Source organism: Myotis myotis, unplaced genomic scaffold, assembly GCF_014108235.1.
Source record: "Myotis myotis isolate mMyoMyo1 unplaced genomic scaffold, mMyoMyo1.p scaffold_m19_p_13, whole genome shotgun sequence".
Lineage (NCBI taxonomy): Eukaryota > Metazoa > Chordata > Mammalia > Chiroptera > Vespertilionidae > Myotis > Myotis myotis.
In genome coordinates this window covers 39,603,782-39,619,636 of record NW_023416317.1, presented here as the reverse complement: position 1 = coordinate 39,619,636, position 15,855 = coordinate 39,603,782, and the positions used below count along the sequence as shown (strand labels likewise).

Genomic DNA, 15,855 nt, shown 5'->3' with positions numbered 1-15,855 from the left:
TTCAAGCTGCCTGGCTGCCGGCCGCCATCTTGGCTGACAGTTAATTTGCATATCTCGCTGATTAGCCAATGAAAAGGGTAGCGGTCGTACGCCAATTACCATGTTTCTCTTTTATTAGTGTAGATGTTCAGACAATTTATTGGTCTTTTACTATAGATAAAGCACAGAAGATGGGTAGTAACTGCACTACACAATGTAAATGTGATTAACCTTGAAGATGTAAAATTAAGTGTAGCTAGTAGAAACCAGCTAAAAGTGGATGGAAGATGGGTGTGAGTAGATGGAAAGGAGAATGGGTATTAATATCCCCAAAGTAGGAAATCAAGAAATATTGTTGAAATTTGAAGGAATAAGAAATAGTGATTATTTTTAACTGGGAGGAGTAAAAAGAAAGGAGGAATAGGTAAACAAGCTACATCCTCAAATTTCATAGCAAGGAGTCAAAAGATATTATTCATGTTAACAATTCAACAGATAGATATAAATATATTATTTAGAGTTCTGCAGAAAACTAACAGAAGAATTACACCCAGAGACAGCCAAAAAGAGTTTGCTTCAAGGAAATAAAATTAGAATAGAAGGGTGTTTGGACAGAAAACTGTTGCTTTCCATTAAAAATGTCTCTGTAATATTTAATTTGTTACCAGAAACATGAATTACTGTTACAAATTGTTTTTAAACTAAGAGGAACAAAAGAATAGGCATTCAAAAGAGCATGTCAGAGGAAACTATTTGTAACATAAAAGAACTTCTTTGGGAATTTTCAAATAACTCATCTTGCTTTATACTTACATTGTCCCTTTTAGTTTAGAAAAATTGATATATCATAATTTGCTGCCACAGAATTCTATTTTGGAACTTGAACCCCTCCAGACTCTATAATTCCAAGTCTAATTATTCAATACAAAAAGCAATTTACTGATAAACTTGACAACTTTGAGCAATGAGTTAATACATTATACCTAAAAATGGTTGTATTTCTGTTAACAAAAAAGATTATACTAAGAATTGCTATTTAAACGGTTGCAAGATGTCCTGCTGTTTTCAATGACAGCAATTCAATTCTATCTCAAAAGTTGTGATAATAGTATATATTAAGTTTCTCAGTCTTGACATGCGGGATAAAGAAGGTAGCTATTTCAGGCACTATCCCTTAGAGTGAGGAAAAATGAAAAAGTATCAATAATTTACACTTACAGTGTACCTTTCACAAGATGACCTTAGACCATTAAAAGTGAATTAATCTCAAAGAATTCTCTAAGTATTACTGGTTTATCAGTCCCCATTTAACAGATAAGGAAACTAAGGCTAGTTATTATAAGCTGCTAAGATGAAAGGTAATTATCTTGCTAAATCAAACAAACAAAAAGACCTCTCTCAACAGAACTTTTAAGACAAAATTATTTCTTTAGACATAAATCAACTGGACAATTGCCTAAATTTCCCATTTCTACCTGGCAGTGCCACTTCTATGGTTATTATGATACAGAATTTGGCAACTGCACATAGTTTCTGAAAAGTCAGAAGCAAAATACAGACTAAATTTCAGTGTGTAAGATTTCACCTAAAACCTAAACTGTTCCAGGTATGATAAAAGTACTGCTTGTGACTGTCACTGCTAAAAAGAAGGAGGAGGGGATAGTGGCAGGGGAATAACAATCTTGATTCACTGAGACTTAACTGAAGAATATGGTAACAATACTAGTGGCCTGGTGCACGGATTCATGCACATTGAAAGGAAAGTAATTAGAAGGTGGCCGGCTGGGCGGGAGTGGGTGAGATGGGCTGGACATGCCCTGGAGCCAACCTCCTGAGGTCCCTCCCCAGACGGGCGCTGCCAGCTCAAAGGGCATCTGCGGAGTGAGCAGGGACCCTCTGGCAGGTGGGGTCCCTTGGCCTGGCCTCCTGGGATTGGGCCGAAAATGGCTCTCCAACATCCCCCAAGGGGTCCCAGAGTGTGAGAGGGCACTCTGCAAAGTTGCTGTCATACAGGGTGTGGAATGCAAATGCAAGTGTGCAGTGAAGCAGATTCAGGGCCGACAGTGCCCCAGGAACAACATAACCCACTGCCGAAGGAATCCTACAGGCCCTGCAAGGAATTGGGCTCCCTCCTCTCTGGTTCTGGGGTGTGTCAGCAGCTCCTGCACTGAGCATCTGCCCCCTGGTGGTCAGTGGCGTCATACCTACTGGCCAGTCAGACGGTTGCTTAGCCTTTTATATATATAGATTATACAAAATGGAGACAATATGAAGCACTCATTTTAACATCAACATAATGGATTAGCAGTTCAGAAGAATTAAGCAGTGTATATGTAGTCACATGTTTTAGGTTAAAAAATTTCAGTAACTCATTCGGGGCCAAGTAGAACATGACTATGTGGACATGGGGGTTTTTACAGAGGCATTTTCTTGGCAGTTACTTTAAAAAAAAACAAAAACAAAAAAAACACCCTTCCCACCTAGATGACTTTCTGTATTCCCCTACAGACTGTATTCCTCAGTTATTTGAGAACCCTTATTCTGACCAATTGAATCAACTGGTCAAAGCTTCCAAAATGAACTTATTCTCAAGAAGAAAATCATGCAACTAATTACTAAAAACTTTAAATCTCATAGTAGCATCTGAATTAACCTAGAAAACACAGAACCATTGCAAATAATAAGCCTCGAGTTTAATCCTGAATGGTGACACAGTAGACACCCCCCATTATCCACAGGGGATACTGTCCAAGATCCCCAGTGGATGGATGCCTGAAACTTCAGATAGTACAGAACCATAGATGTACTAAGTTTTTTCCCTATACATATATATACCTATGATAAAGTTTAATTTAGGCAATTTCATAGGTAGAAGAATAGTTCTTACCACGGATCTTAACAACTTCAGCCTATGATTTTTTTCTTAAGTTGAAAATTTTCACCTTTTCACTTACAGTAACACTTTATGGCTTATCTTTGGCATATCGGAATTGCCAGCATCACTATTCTTGCACTGTGAAGCCATTATTAAGAAAAATAAGGGTAATTTGAGCACAAGCACTGGGACACCACAACAGTCTATCTGATAACCCAGATGGCTACTAAGTGGCCAAAGAACAGGTAGACAAAAGGATGATAAAGTCCCAAATGGGAGTCAGATTTCATTATACTACTCAGAACAGAATGCAACTTAAAACTTGTGAATTATTTCTGAAATTTTCCAATTACTATTTTCGGGCTGTGGTTGACTTCAGGTAACTGAAACTGCAGGAAGAGAAACCGCAAACAAGAGGAAACTACTGTATATACAGGTGATCGCTGAACAACACTGGGGTTAGGGGCACCAACCACCTCACAGTCGAAAATCCATGTGTAACTTTTGACTCCCCCCAAAACTTAACTAACCTCCCTCGGTATCACAAGAGATTGGTTCCAGAACCACCTCTCTTATATCAACATGCATACATGCTCAAGCCTCTATATAAAATGGCATAGATCGATGCATACGATTGGCCTTCTACATCTTTTGTTCCAACTGTGGAACAAAAACAGTGCAGGTATTTATTGAAAAAGAAAATCTACATATAAGTGGACTCATACAGTTCAAACCCATGCTGTTGAAGGGTCAACTGTACTATATATCTGTGATTCTAAGAGACCACTGACTTAAGAAAACATTTTTTTTATTGATTTCAGAGGAGGAGAGAGAGAGATAGAAACATCAATTCCTGGTCGGGGAGTTTATGGGAGACAACCGATCTATGTTTGATCTATGTTTCTCTTTCACATGGATCTTTCTCTTTTTCTTCCTCTCTCTCATTCTCTCCCTTCCTCTCTCTAAAATCAATAAACATATCATCTGGTGAGGATAAAAATAATTATACTTCTTACTTTCACCAATGCAAAAATACCAATTTCTATTACATGACAATCAGATACACACACACACACACACACACACACCATTTTATCCCCTATTTAAAGGGTAGGGGGAGAAAAACTAGGTTTATATAATCTACACTTTGTACATACTGTAATAAAATGAAGTAAAAGATGACCCATATACTTGAAAAATCTCACGTAATCTTCACTTTCACACATTATACAGTTTACTCTCTTTCATAAGCAGAACTTGGTATTTGCTACATCATCCAAGAAATATGATTTTTGAGGTATTTTATGGTGGTGCTGCCAGTCAAGAGAAAAGGCAGGGCCTCATGAACACAGACAGGAGTCTTTGCTGACCAGCAGTCCTGGGCAAGCAGAGCACAGACCGGGCAGAAGCCCTCTCCAGATCCTACAGCCCACAGATCTGGCCAGCCCATCCTCTCTCTCCCTTTCCTGACAAGCTGAGAGGCCCTGTGAAAACCCTCACTGGAAGCCGAGGGCTGGATTAAAGTTTCCTCACTTACAGAGGGCCACAATCTGTACCTGAATATCTCTTACCCACCCACCCCCAAACTCCTTTCTCTCATCTCATTTTCATATTTTCTCCACTCCCACCTTTCTAATCCATCCTAATTCCACCCCCCTATTTCCCAGGTGCAGGTCATTGTGTGTTGTAGCCAAGTAGCAGAGGGGTAGGATCAGTCAACTGAAGCTCTCTGGACTTGTGGTGTGACAGCAAAAATAAATTGAACATGCCCTAACCGGTTTGGCTCAGGGGATAGAGCACTGGCCTTCGGACTGAAGGGTCCCAGGTTCAATTCCAGTCAAGGGCATGTACCTTGGTTGCGGGCACATCCTCAGTAGGAGGTGTGCAGGAGGCAGCTGATCGATGTTTCTCTCTCATCGATGTTTCTAACTCTCTATCCCTCTCCCTTCCTCTCTGTAAAACAACCAATAAAATATATTTTAAAAATAAAGTAAAATAAACTGAACACTTTCCCCTGCACCAGCAAGTTCTAGTATACAGGTTTAAAGTTCAAGTCTGACTTTCACACAACTCCTTCAACAGAGGTCAGGAATCAGCAACACACTTCTGGGAAGGGGAAACTGACCACTAGTCAATGGAATGCTGACCACTCACCATCACTCCAACTTCTCTCCCTAAAAAGTCATGTCCCACCAGGGGGCCTGAGAAGGGTCTTCCCAATCCTGAGGATTGACTAGGCCAGAGGGAAACAAGGCCTATTAGACCATAATGGTTTTTGATCTTTGGGAAAGGAGTTCCCCCTAATCCATACTCTCCAATAAAATATGAAGCTATCATTCAGTATTTTTAGACTGCTTAAAATTTACAGACTGCTTTTATATATACTTCCTTTTTAATATGAAAATTAAAACAAAACAAGAATATTAAATCACAGGATCAGAACTCTACTAAATTTAATTCTCCTTTAAGCTGTTTTCCAAGAGATATTCAATAATTTAACAATATGAAAGCAGACTCCATCTGCTGAGTCCATTGACATGCCAGTGATCATAAGCAACTGATGTGGCAATAGAGAATCATTCAAATATCTACCTTCCAGATGTATCTATTTTCTAGAGAGAAAGAAAATCTTTATCAAGACTGACCCACTGCCTAATTTAATGAAACCAAAGTGCTTTTGTTGTAAACTCTGGCATTTCCCACTTTATGAACAGGGAGTAGTAGAAAATATACAATCATTCAGTAACTACTTTAATAGGTTCCTGCTCTCTGTATTACTGAACAGAATAAAATATTTATGGTCAAGTAACTATAAAGCAAACCATCACACTTTTACATGCATTTTCCTGTACATGCTCACCTACATACACACACAAACACACTATGAATATGTATTTTATTAATTTGCCATGCTATTTCACTGACTTTAAATACCAAAAAGTTGACCTTGCATAAACTAAAACCATGTAAAAGAAATAATCTTGAAGAAGAAAAGTCATGAACTTCATGGTCCACAACCAAAATAAAAATGATTAAATGCAACTGAAAAATATAAGACAATAAATGGATACTAAAAGTTAAAAGTTACAATCACTAGGGTACCTTTTAGCACTAGTTGACAATTTAGCAGCTGTTTTGCTGGATAGTTTCCCCTCCTTTTTCTTGGGCTGAACTTGTTCTCTTTCTGGTTCCTGCTGAACACTTTCACGCTGGTCTCCATCTGAACTTCCTCCACTAGTGCTGGGACTGTCATCAACTCTTTGGGCCTCAGTGGACATTTTAGATCCTAATTTAAAGAAGCAAAAAGCATTTATTTAGTTATGGGAAAACTATTAACAAGGTGCCTCGAAAATAGAGAGGAAATGAGCCTCAAAGTAGAACAAGTAATGCTAATATAAAATGAACAAATTGGTCATTTACAAAAGAGCTTTGGGAATTAACAAAACTTTCATTCACTGAAAATATACTGAGAAATGAAAACATATAAAATATATACACAAAATGTTCACAGCAACATTATTCATACAGCCAAAAAGAGAAAACAATTCAAATGTCTACTAACTGATGAATGAATAAACCAAATGTGATATATCCACATAATAGTCTTCAAACACATAAAGGCATGAAGCACAGTATCCACATGCTACAACATGGTGAGCTTTGAAAAAATATGCTAAGTGAAAGAAGCCAGTCACAAAGGACCCTAAACTGTATGATTCCACTTATATGAATGTCCAGAAATAGCAAAGCCACAGAGACAGAAAAGTTGATGAGTGGATGCCAGGGACTAAGAGTGAGGGAAGAATGGGGAAGAACTGCTAATAGGTACAAAATTTCCTTTTGAGGTGGTGAAAATCTTCCGAAATTAGATAATGGTGATCTTGCACAACTGTACATACTCTATAAACCACTGAGTTATACATTTTAAAAGGGTGAATTTTATAGCATGTGAATTATACTCAAGAAAGCCATTACTATAAAAAAATGAGGGCCCACTTTCCACTAGGCTCTGTGCTAGGCAATTTGGTCCCACAAACATGAGAAATTTGGTCTAACGGGTAAACCAACTTGCTAAACACTATCGGGTTAATAAAAATCAGCTACAGAAACAGGAAAACGAGGGACACTTTCCCACCCACATACAATGAACGCATGCTCAGCACAGGGCTAAGGTTAAAATCTTTCAACTAATAGATCGTTTTCAGTAACCTTTGTGATAACAGAAGAACACAGAGGCCTGCATGATTCTAAATAAAAACTGAACCGTATCAGGGGGTCAGCATTGATCCAGCAATATACCAGCAACCATGTTTCACAAGAGATGGAGACTATATTAAGACACTGAAGGATTCCTTTTTTTCCCCCCAGTCTGAATGAAATATCCCTCAAGGCTTTCAAATTCCCTTTGCTCTGAGTTCATGTTCCCCAAGCAGCTCTGATTGCCAACTCAATTTCCTCAGTACCTTGATACGCAAGTAGCTGTTATAATCTAAACAGCAGACATAAAAAAAAAAAAAACTGCAGTAAGTGAAAAGGAATATCTCCTTTCATATGTCATTCTATCATAATTAATTCCTGAATTTGAATACTAGAATACATCCCTTAAGACCCAACTAGCTTAGAGTGTACTGACAAATCCAAAACTAAACTGACAAAGCTGATGTAGACTCTAAAAAGGCCCCTTGCTCACCACATTACTGTCACTTAATAACCACTTTGAACGCAATATAACAACCTTCTCAAGCACTCCTCTTAAAAAAAAAAAAAAACTACTTACCTATAAGAAGTGACCTTAACACAAAATATACCTTTAAAAATCACAAATAAATGGAACAAATTCCTTTTGAAAAGATACTGTATTTCTCCTAACGAAATTAGGACTTGAAATAAACTATATTTGATTTAATCAAGGATAATTATTAAAATGTAAAGGATGCCTCAAATAAAGCACTGTTTTTTATTATTATAATTAGTCCAAATGTATAGCTAGTTGACAATGATGAAAACTCATCATCACCAAAGATTCAACTTGTAGCTTGCTCTATCAAAGAGATTTCATATTATAGGCCTTTAATGGATTGAAATTTTTATGGCAAGACAAACCAAAAAGCATTGCAAGAGAATGAAAAATTCAGGAAGCACAGAGAGGTGAAGGGTCCAAAGAAAACATGGAATGCTTTCAATGAGCTATCACACAAATACACCACCACCACCCCTCTCAACTCCAACAGTTCTCTTACCCTACCCCCCAAGCCAAACCAAAATAGGTCTGCCCAAGCAGCTCTGAAACACACTGACAGGGAAATCTGACTGCTTTTCTACCTCATCTGTAAATGGAGAGCATCAGTCTCCACAGCTGTGACATCTTTTATGAGCACTTAATATGAAACTTTAATCTATTAATGTCACTTAATAGAATACTGAAATTTTATATCAGTATGTTTCACGTCTAGCTCTAACAGTCCTAACACTTTTCTCGCTTTTTTTTCTTCATTTTTATTTCATTTTAATTCTCATCCTTGGACTCAGGATTGTTCTCAGCTTACTTCTTTCAGTTACAATATATCAGAAGTTTAAAACCTTGTAAGTATATACATAATAGTATTTAGATAGAGCAGATGTGCATGGAGTCAGAAAGAGAAAAATTCTCAGGGAAAGGCCCTAAGATATTACAAAATGCTACCGGCAATATTTTAAGCAATGTAAAATGAGTGAGAAATCACTTTGTACATCTTAAACCAGAAGCAATTCATTACATGATAAATATATGGAAACCTAATAAATGAAATAAAATTATTTGTTATGAAAGCTGGAGCTTCGGTTTAATAAACTATGTCTAGAGTTTCATTATATTTGTACATTTCATTAGTTATAAAGTTACATATTTTTCTTAATATTCGTATTTATGTGCATTTATATACTATCTAACAATGCCATGTGTATATAATATTCAGTGATATAATTAATATGAGCTATAAACTGAAACCCAAATTTCATAAACTGCTCCAGAATAGAGGAGGACTATTAAAAATACTATTTAAAATACCCAAATAGATGTATAACTTATATAGTTTCAGAATAAAGGAAAAAATTCCTTCCATTTTTGACAAGATACTTATTTCATTCAAATCTTCACCTAGGAATGGTAAATTCATCTGAGGTCACTAATAACCACTACAGAACCTTTTAGAAACAAAGTTTTCATATCTTTTTCAAATATCGAAAGCAAGGCAAATTTCTGTTGGGTTTTTTTTTGAATGACTAATTACAGAAAAAGTGTTAAAAAAAATTACTGCACCATCCAAGCGGCAAACTTATTTTTATGAAAAAAAAATAGTCTATAAGCATTTTAATTAGTTATAAGTATGAAGCTGGTGTTTGTCTAAAGTGCAAATGAATAAAAATTCCTGAATTAAAACTCTTTTGCCCTGGCCCGGTAGCTCAGCTGGTTAGGGTGGCCTCCTCATACACTAAGATTTCAGGTTTGATAGCAGGTCAGAGCACAAGCAAAAATCAACCAATGAATGCATAAATAAGTGGAACAACAAATCGATGTTTCTCTCTCTCAAAAAGTCAATCAATAAATAAAAATTTTAAAAACTCTTTAAATGTTTTCTAAACGCATCATTTTAAAATTTTCTTTAAGATTAGTTCCTAAATAGCTACTTTAATCCAAACATCTAATCTAGAGGGAAGATAAATTTAAATTCCAGGTCTATAAATAGAGCTACTGATCAATGATAGTTTCAAAGATATTAAGATATTTCAATATATATTTTTACTTTGGACTCAGTGTAAAACTTAGTTTCTAAACATAAAATAGTAAAGTAGACTTTCTTCAAATATGTGCTAAATTAGTGATATTGTTCCTCCGTCAACACACAAATTACCTAAGCCTGTATTAGCTATGCACTCTATGTTGGAATTACGGTCCTGGGAATTAGCAACATATAGTGAATGAAACGCACATGTTCCATAAAAATGAAATAATTTGGTTATAAATATTATTGATAACATAAAGGCAACTAAATTCACTCCGTAAATCCGGATTACTGTCCAGATAAGCCTTATAACTGTATCTTATGGTATAAAACTGCAAATTCAAGTGTTCTTTGGAGCTTTTAAAACAGGAACACGCTTAATTCTGTGACCTGATATCCCTCTATTTGTCTTCCTACTCACGTTGCTAAACTTTTCTAAAATGTAAAATAATTTCTATTATATGCACATCTAGCAATATCCAGCTTTCAACGTGTGTGTAAAGATATTTACACAGGAAATAATTACGGAACACCGATTTTTTTGAGAACGATGCTATGCTCTGGGGAAGATGGAATGGGGTATGACATTATAGGAAAACCCTCCATCAAGAGCATCTCTGCCCATACACCAAGGAGCTTCCGAACTGTCAGAGTAAACACAAATATTTAGATTCCAAGGTCCAGACTGAATTATCCCATATTCAAAATCGTACTTTTTAAAGAACCATGGATTTAAAAAAAAAAAATTAAGGTAAACTGCAGCACTTCCTTTTGTACTTTTAAATAAAAATGTTTGAGTAGACTCTCAAGTATACACGATACAAAACGATGAATCTTGAAAACATGCAAGGAGGTCTAACAGCCACGGAGCCTCGGATGATGTCTTTCTAACGCGGCCCTCATTTCCTTAAGGGAAGATGGACTGGACATTTCAGGTTTGGTCGTAGGTGGTGGTGGTGGTGGGGGGGGGGGGGGTAGCCACAAGAAGCTACGCTTTATCTTCATTAGAAATGGTAAAGGGCAAAAGGATCAAAACATGATGAGAGGGGGAGAAGTGGAGGGTGGAGCGGGGGGGGGGGGGGGGGCAGAGGGATTCTAGTTTCCAACCAGGCCAGGGGGGGCTGCAGAGAAGAGACCAGAGGCGGGGGGGAAAAATGGGTTTCAGTTCCAAAGTGTGACAAGCGCCGGGCTTCACAAAAGACCAATACAACACACACTCCACACCGGTGCACACACAACCCCCACCCCCACCCCCAAGGTCCTCCCCGGGCGGCCCTCGGGGGTGCGGCGGCGGCGGCACCGGCCAGGAGGCACACCATGTGCAGCAATTATGCAATTAGGGAAAACAGCACAAGATCAAGCCGGGCACTTTCCACCGTGACATTTATCCTGTACTTTTTGCAAAGACTTAGTTCCAGGATGCGGCTGGGCGAGGGAAGGGGCTGGAAGGGTGGCGGAGGATGGGGAACTGAGAACAGCAGGGGGTAGAAGATGGGTAGGGAGGGGAGAGGCGGGAGGGGGGCGGGGGTGGAAGGGAAGGAGGGGGAGGGGTGGAAAGGGCGAGAAACCGGGGCAGGAGGCTCGAGGGAGGGGGCGCAGGGAAGAGGCGCGCGGGGGAGCGGGCAGGGAAGGAACGAGGGCGCGATCGGCGCGAGCGGAGACCTGCGACGTGGAGGGGAGGTGGGGGGCCGCTCGCCAAGGAGAGGACGCCCGAGGGGGGGGGGCCTCGACGCGACGGGAGCGAATACCTGCGGGAGGGGCGCCGCGCAGGTCGCCGGCTCGAGCCCCAGCGCGGGGCGAGAGGGCGGCGGGGGCGCGGGGAGGAGGACAGGGGAGGCCCCGAGGACGGGGTGTCCCCGCAGACCGTCTAGTCCCCGAGAGCCGGACCACGCACCGGACCGCCCGGCCACGCCTGTCCCCGCCGCGGTCGCGCCCGCCCGGACTCACCCTCCGCGCCGCCGCCGCCGCCCCCGGCCGTCCCAGCTCCGGCTCCCGAGGCTGCTGCCCCCCACACGCTGCTGCGGTGGTCGCCCCGGAGTCCTGGAAAGTGAAGCCGCCGCCTCCGAGAGCCGCCGCCTCCGCCCGGCCGTCCGCGCGCGCGCGCCCGCCAGTGCGCGTGCCCGCGCGCCTGCCCGGGAGAGACCGCGAGAGCGCGAGCCCCACGTCGGCCGCGCCGCGCGCGCCTCCCGCCGCGCCCCCCCCCGTCCGCCCCGCCCTCCTCCTCCCGGCGCGCGACCGCGAGGGGCGGGGGCGGGGCGGCCGCGCGCGCGGGGGTGGCGGCCCCGCCTGCGGGCCACGGCGGGGGCGGGGAGGTGGCGTGGAAAAGTAAAGTGACAGCCGAGTCCCGCGGCCGGGCAGCGGGGGGGAGGGGTGGGCGAGGGACGCCCCACGTTAAAGGGACGGCAGGGCCCGGGAAAGGTGAGGGAAACCGAGGCCGACGGGGCGACTCGAGGGAGGGGACGCGGGGACCTTGACGGACACGCGCATTAAAGGGAAACGCTGGCTGGGGCTGGGAGTGTCCCCGAGACCGAGCTGGGGGCGGCGTGGTACCCCGATGCCCGGCAGCCCGCGGCCTCACACTTGCCCCCGAGCGTGGGCAGCGTGGCTGCAGGGTCTGACCCAGTGGACACGCTGCGCAGAACGCGGGGCGCGCGGTGCCCACATGCACCCGAGATGAGCAAACTTCGCACTGGCCTGGGAAGTTCGCCCAGGCTGAGCCCCTGTCTGCACCCTGCACGGCAGCACGAAGGTCCTTCTGCCTTGGGCCTGCGCCTGGCCCGAATGTACACCAGTAGCCATTTAGCCCTAGACTATGGGGGGAAAGGGGGACAGGAGCACTAACAGTGCGAATGGAAAGCTGCCTAAAGCCCAGTTGAAAAGTATGGGAACAGTAGCAGTGCTGTGGGGGACCCAGAGAATGTTGTTTCCCTAGAATCTTCACCCCCAAATAACCATTAAAAAAAAGAAGAAGAACAAAATACTACCCCTGCATTGCAAACTCGACTTCCACCAAATTTCCCCCACCCCAGCTCCTCTTACCAGCTGAGTGCTGTGGCTGCTGCTAACCCTCTGCTATACGTAAAGAGCTGTCGCTGCATGTGTACGGCCCAGAGAGGGCTGAAGGCAGCCCCACAGAGTCCCCCGAAACACAAACAGCCTACAGAAGTCAGTGCAGTCACACCCCAGGGACAGGGCCAAGTCAAGATCCATGCATATGTCGGGAGCTGGAAATCCTCTTATCAAATGCCTTCTTCTCCAATTGACTGTTACTTTATAATATTCCTGAAAATCGCCCAAAACAAGTATTGGCTTCCAGCCTCCATAAATAACACTGAGCAAAAAGTAGGTGCGCTCTTGTGTATCACTTCGATGTATCACTCACTCAAGGATGTGAACAGGCCCCGTTATGTTGGAGGGTTAGAAATTGGCATATCCTGGGATCATCATCAATTACATGGCGCCCTATACCTCTCACGTGGTACGATATATTAGTAGGGAAACATGACATAACACACCGAGTTTGCTTTTTAATATTTCAAATGTGACCAAAATAGAGAATTTCATAGACTGCCTAAAATGTGTGCATACTTTATTTTACCTCATGAAACCTTTGTGTATTAATATTTTCATTTCAGTGATTTTGTTTCAATCTGTTTTGCAACTGTTTGGTAGGGATAGATGACTGAGCCCCCATTTCCTAGGTCTCCATGCTTTTCTCCACATAAACTGCTCTTACCTATACTCGTAGGTATATATCCTGTTGGTTTTTTGCTTGTTCACAGTGAATATTTTATAAGGAAGTTCTCTTCTGTTACAGAAAGTATCAAAGTTGCTTTTTAGTCCTGGTCATTGGCGGCTGGGGGCCAGGGATGCAGCAAGGTCAACGTCCAACTTCATGAAGGGATTGGAAGGGTTTTCACTGCTTAAATACTGAGGCTGTGGTTGCTACAGGACTTCATTTATCTGGAGATGTCTTAACTGCTGTATGCCATTTACTGAGTTTAAGAAGGTACAATACAAATCAGAGTTACCTTTTTCATTGACTCAAGGAATATATATTGAGTAACAGACACTGTCTAGCTGGTTGAGATATGGCATCGAGTAAAAGAGGAAAATCCATGTCCTTGACCCTTCTCTTTGTTCTATACAGGACATCCAATTCATCCGCAAATTCTGTTGACTCTGCCTTCAAAAACATATCCTGAAAGCACCCACTTCCTCCCACCTCTCTCCCTCCAATTAATACCCTGGTCTAAGACACCATCATCTCTCAATAATTTCCTGCCTGATTTTATTTCTTCCCCTATCCACTCCCCATCCCACCGCACAGCCCGCCCTCCCCCCTCCCCGCACCCCATCCCCACACAGAGCAGTCTGAGTGATCCTGTGAAACATAGGTCTCTCGTCAGGACCTCCAGTGGCTTCTCATCCTGATCTGCCCACCATCCCCAACCAGGACTCCTCTGACCTCGTGGTTGTACAACTTCACCTTATCCTCATCTCCCTCCAGCCAACTAGCCTCCTTGCTGTTGTAGAACCCACCAAACATTTCTCAGCGGCAAGACTTGTGACTTACAATGTTTCTATCTCGAGAACATTCTTCCCTCCCACCCCTCCCCACAGCACTTCCTGTCCTTCTCCTTTGCTTTATTTTTCTTCATGATCATCATAAATCGCACATACTATATGTCTTTCTTATTTGTTTATTTTAGTTGTCCCTCCTCCCCCACTTCTCCCTCTTTCCTGCCTCCACATATAAGCACGTTGAGAGCAAGGATCTTTTTGGCTGGGGTTCATTGGTGTATATATGTTTAATAAATACTGGTTGAGTGAATGAAATTGACCTCTTTCAGCTGATGGCATCATAGACATTGTTTTCATTTCTTCAATCATAATAATTAGCATTTACTGTGCTTTTCATTTGTGCCAGGCTACGTTCTAGCACGTTACATATACTAGCTCATAGACACCCATAAGGTCTGTTTCATTCCATTGGCCCTGGTGTACCGATGAGAACACTGAAGTGTAGAGATGAAGTCCCTTACCCACAGGCACGCAGCTAGTGAATAGCAGAGCTGGGATTTGAAAACAGCAGTTTGGCTCTGGAGTCTGTGAACTTCAGGACACGTTAGCATGAGCCAGTGCTAACAAACATGTATTTTACTTGCTTTTTCTCAGTTCCTTTCCCCTGAGACCCAAATTTAGTCTCCAAAACAAACAGCTCACCTTCCTTGTATTTCCTGTTCTGGTCCATCAATCCATCATCATGAACTTGCTCTCTCCTTTCCTATACTTCTTATTTCTGAGCTTTAATTTAGAGCCTACACTTTTCCCCCTAACACTGGCAAATAGGAATGTTTTTGTGTGGGGGCCCTTCTTATAACTTTTGTTATTGCCAACTTCATGAATAGGTAGAGTCACAGTCAGTTAAATTTGACTGGAAGAGCAATAGAAAAGACTTCTCTGAAGATAACTGGGCTGGATTTCAGCAAAACTCATCATACTGGTAGAGCTGTTGCTTGTTTAGGCAGCTTTTATTCTTGTTAGACACCCAATGATCAGGGATTGTTAAATATTTGGATTGTACCCCCTGGAGAAAATATCATATTAGGTTCAATTTACCCAAGATTAGGACCCCGAGAGAAGAGAAGGAAAGACAATAATCATTTGCTTACAGCCTGGCTTGAAAAGGGCTCTTTCGGGAACCCTGTGGTTACTCTGAATGCCATGGAAACTTAAGAAGGGCAACACCCATGTGGGAAAATTTAAGCTCTATTAGAACCAAGATCCTAGAATCCCATTACCTACCAACAGGGAGGCAGGCACCAGGTGCTTAAGGAAGGTTTGTTGCAAAAATGCATAAATGAATTCCTAATGGGGGAATGAAAGAATGCTGAGGACAAATACCCTGACTTCCAACACTTGATCTGGGACTGTTACCCATGCTGCTATGTGTATTGTATATGTTGCACACTGCAAAATATCAGGGGGCACCAATGGCTTAAATTAAGATGCAAACACAGAAATTAAGATGCTCCTCTTTCCCCTAAGCTCTGCCCAATGGTAGTCAACGCTAGTCAGTCTCTAGGACGGTCCCAAGGATCCTTGTTCCCTGGTATCCGTACCCTTGGGCAGTCCCCTCCCACATCATACCAGGGTTGGTTATAATACTAAAAAGGGACAGTACAGCGCTTCCGAAGCTAGCGACCATAATGTGAGCAGCCAGATGGAGAGGCCTGT

At 42.2% G+C, this 15,855-nt stretch overlaps 1 protein-coding gene across 2 annotated transcripts in view; it reads right to left on the bottom strand.

Moving 5' to 3' along the window:
- Positions 1-11,739, bottom strand: part of LOC118668232 (ubiquitin-conjugating enzyme E2 E2) — a 247,520-nt gene extending 235,781 nt beyond the window's left edge. Inside the window, exons 1-2 of one of the 2 annotated variants that reach the window (XM_036332743.1) lie at positions 11,563-11,739; positions 5,957-6,140 (exon numbers count right to left, since the gene is read on the bottom strand). In XM_036332743.1, coding sequence (XP_036188636.1) covers positions 5,957-6,132 — 176 coding nt within the window. In that variant the 5' untranslated portion in view covers positions 6,133-6,140; positions 11,563-11,739. Of the gene's footprint in view, positions 1-5,956; positions 6,141-11,363; positions 11,508-11,562 lie in introns of those variants that run through there. The other variant, XM_036332745.1, reaches the window with a different exon arrangement.
- Positions 11,740-15,855: the final 4,116 nt, after the last annotated feature.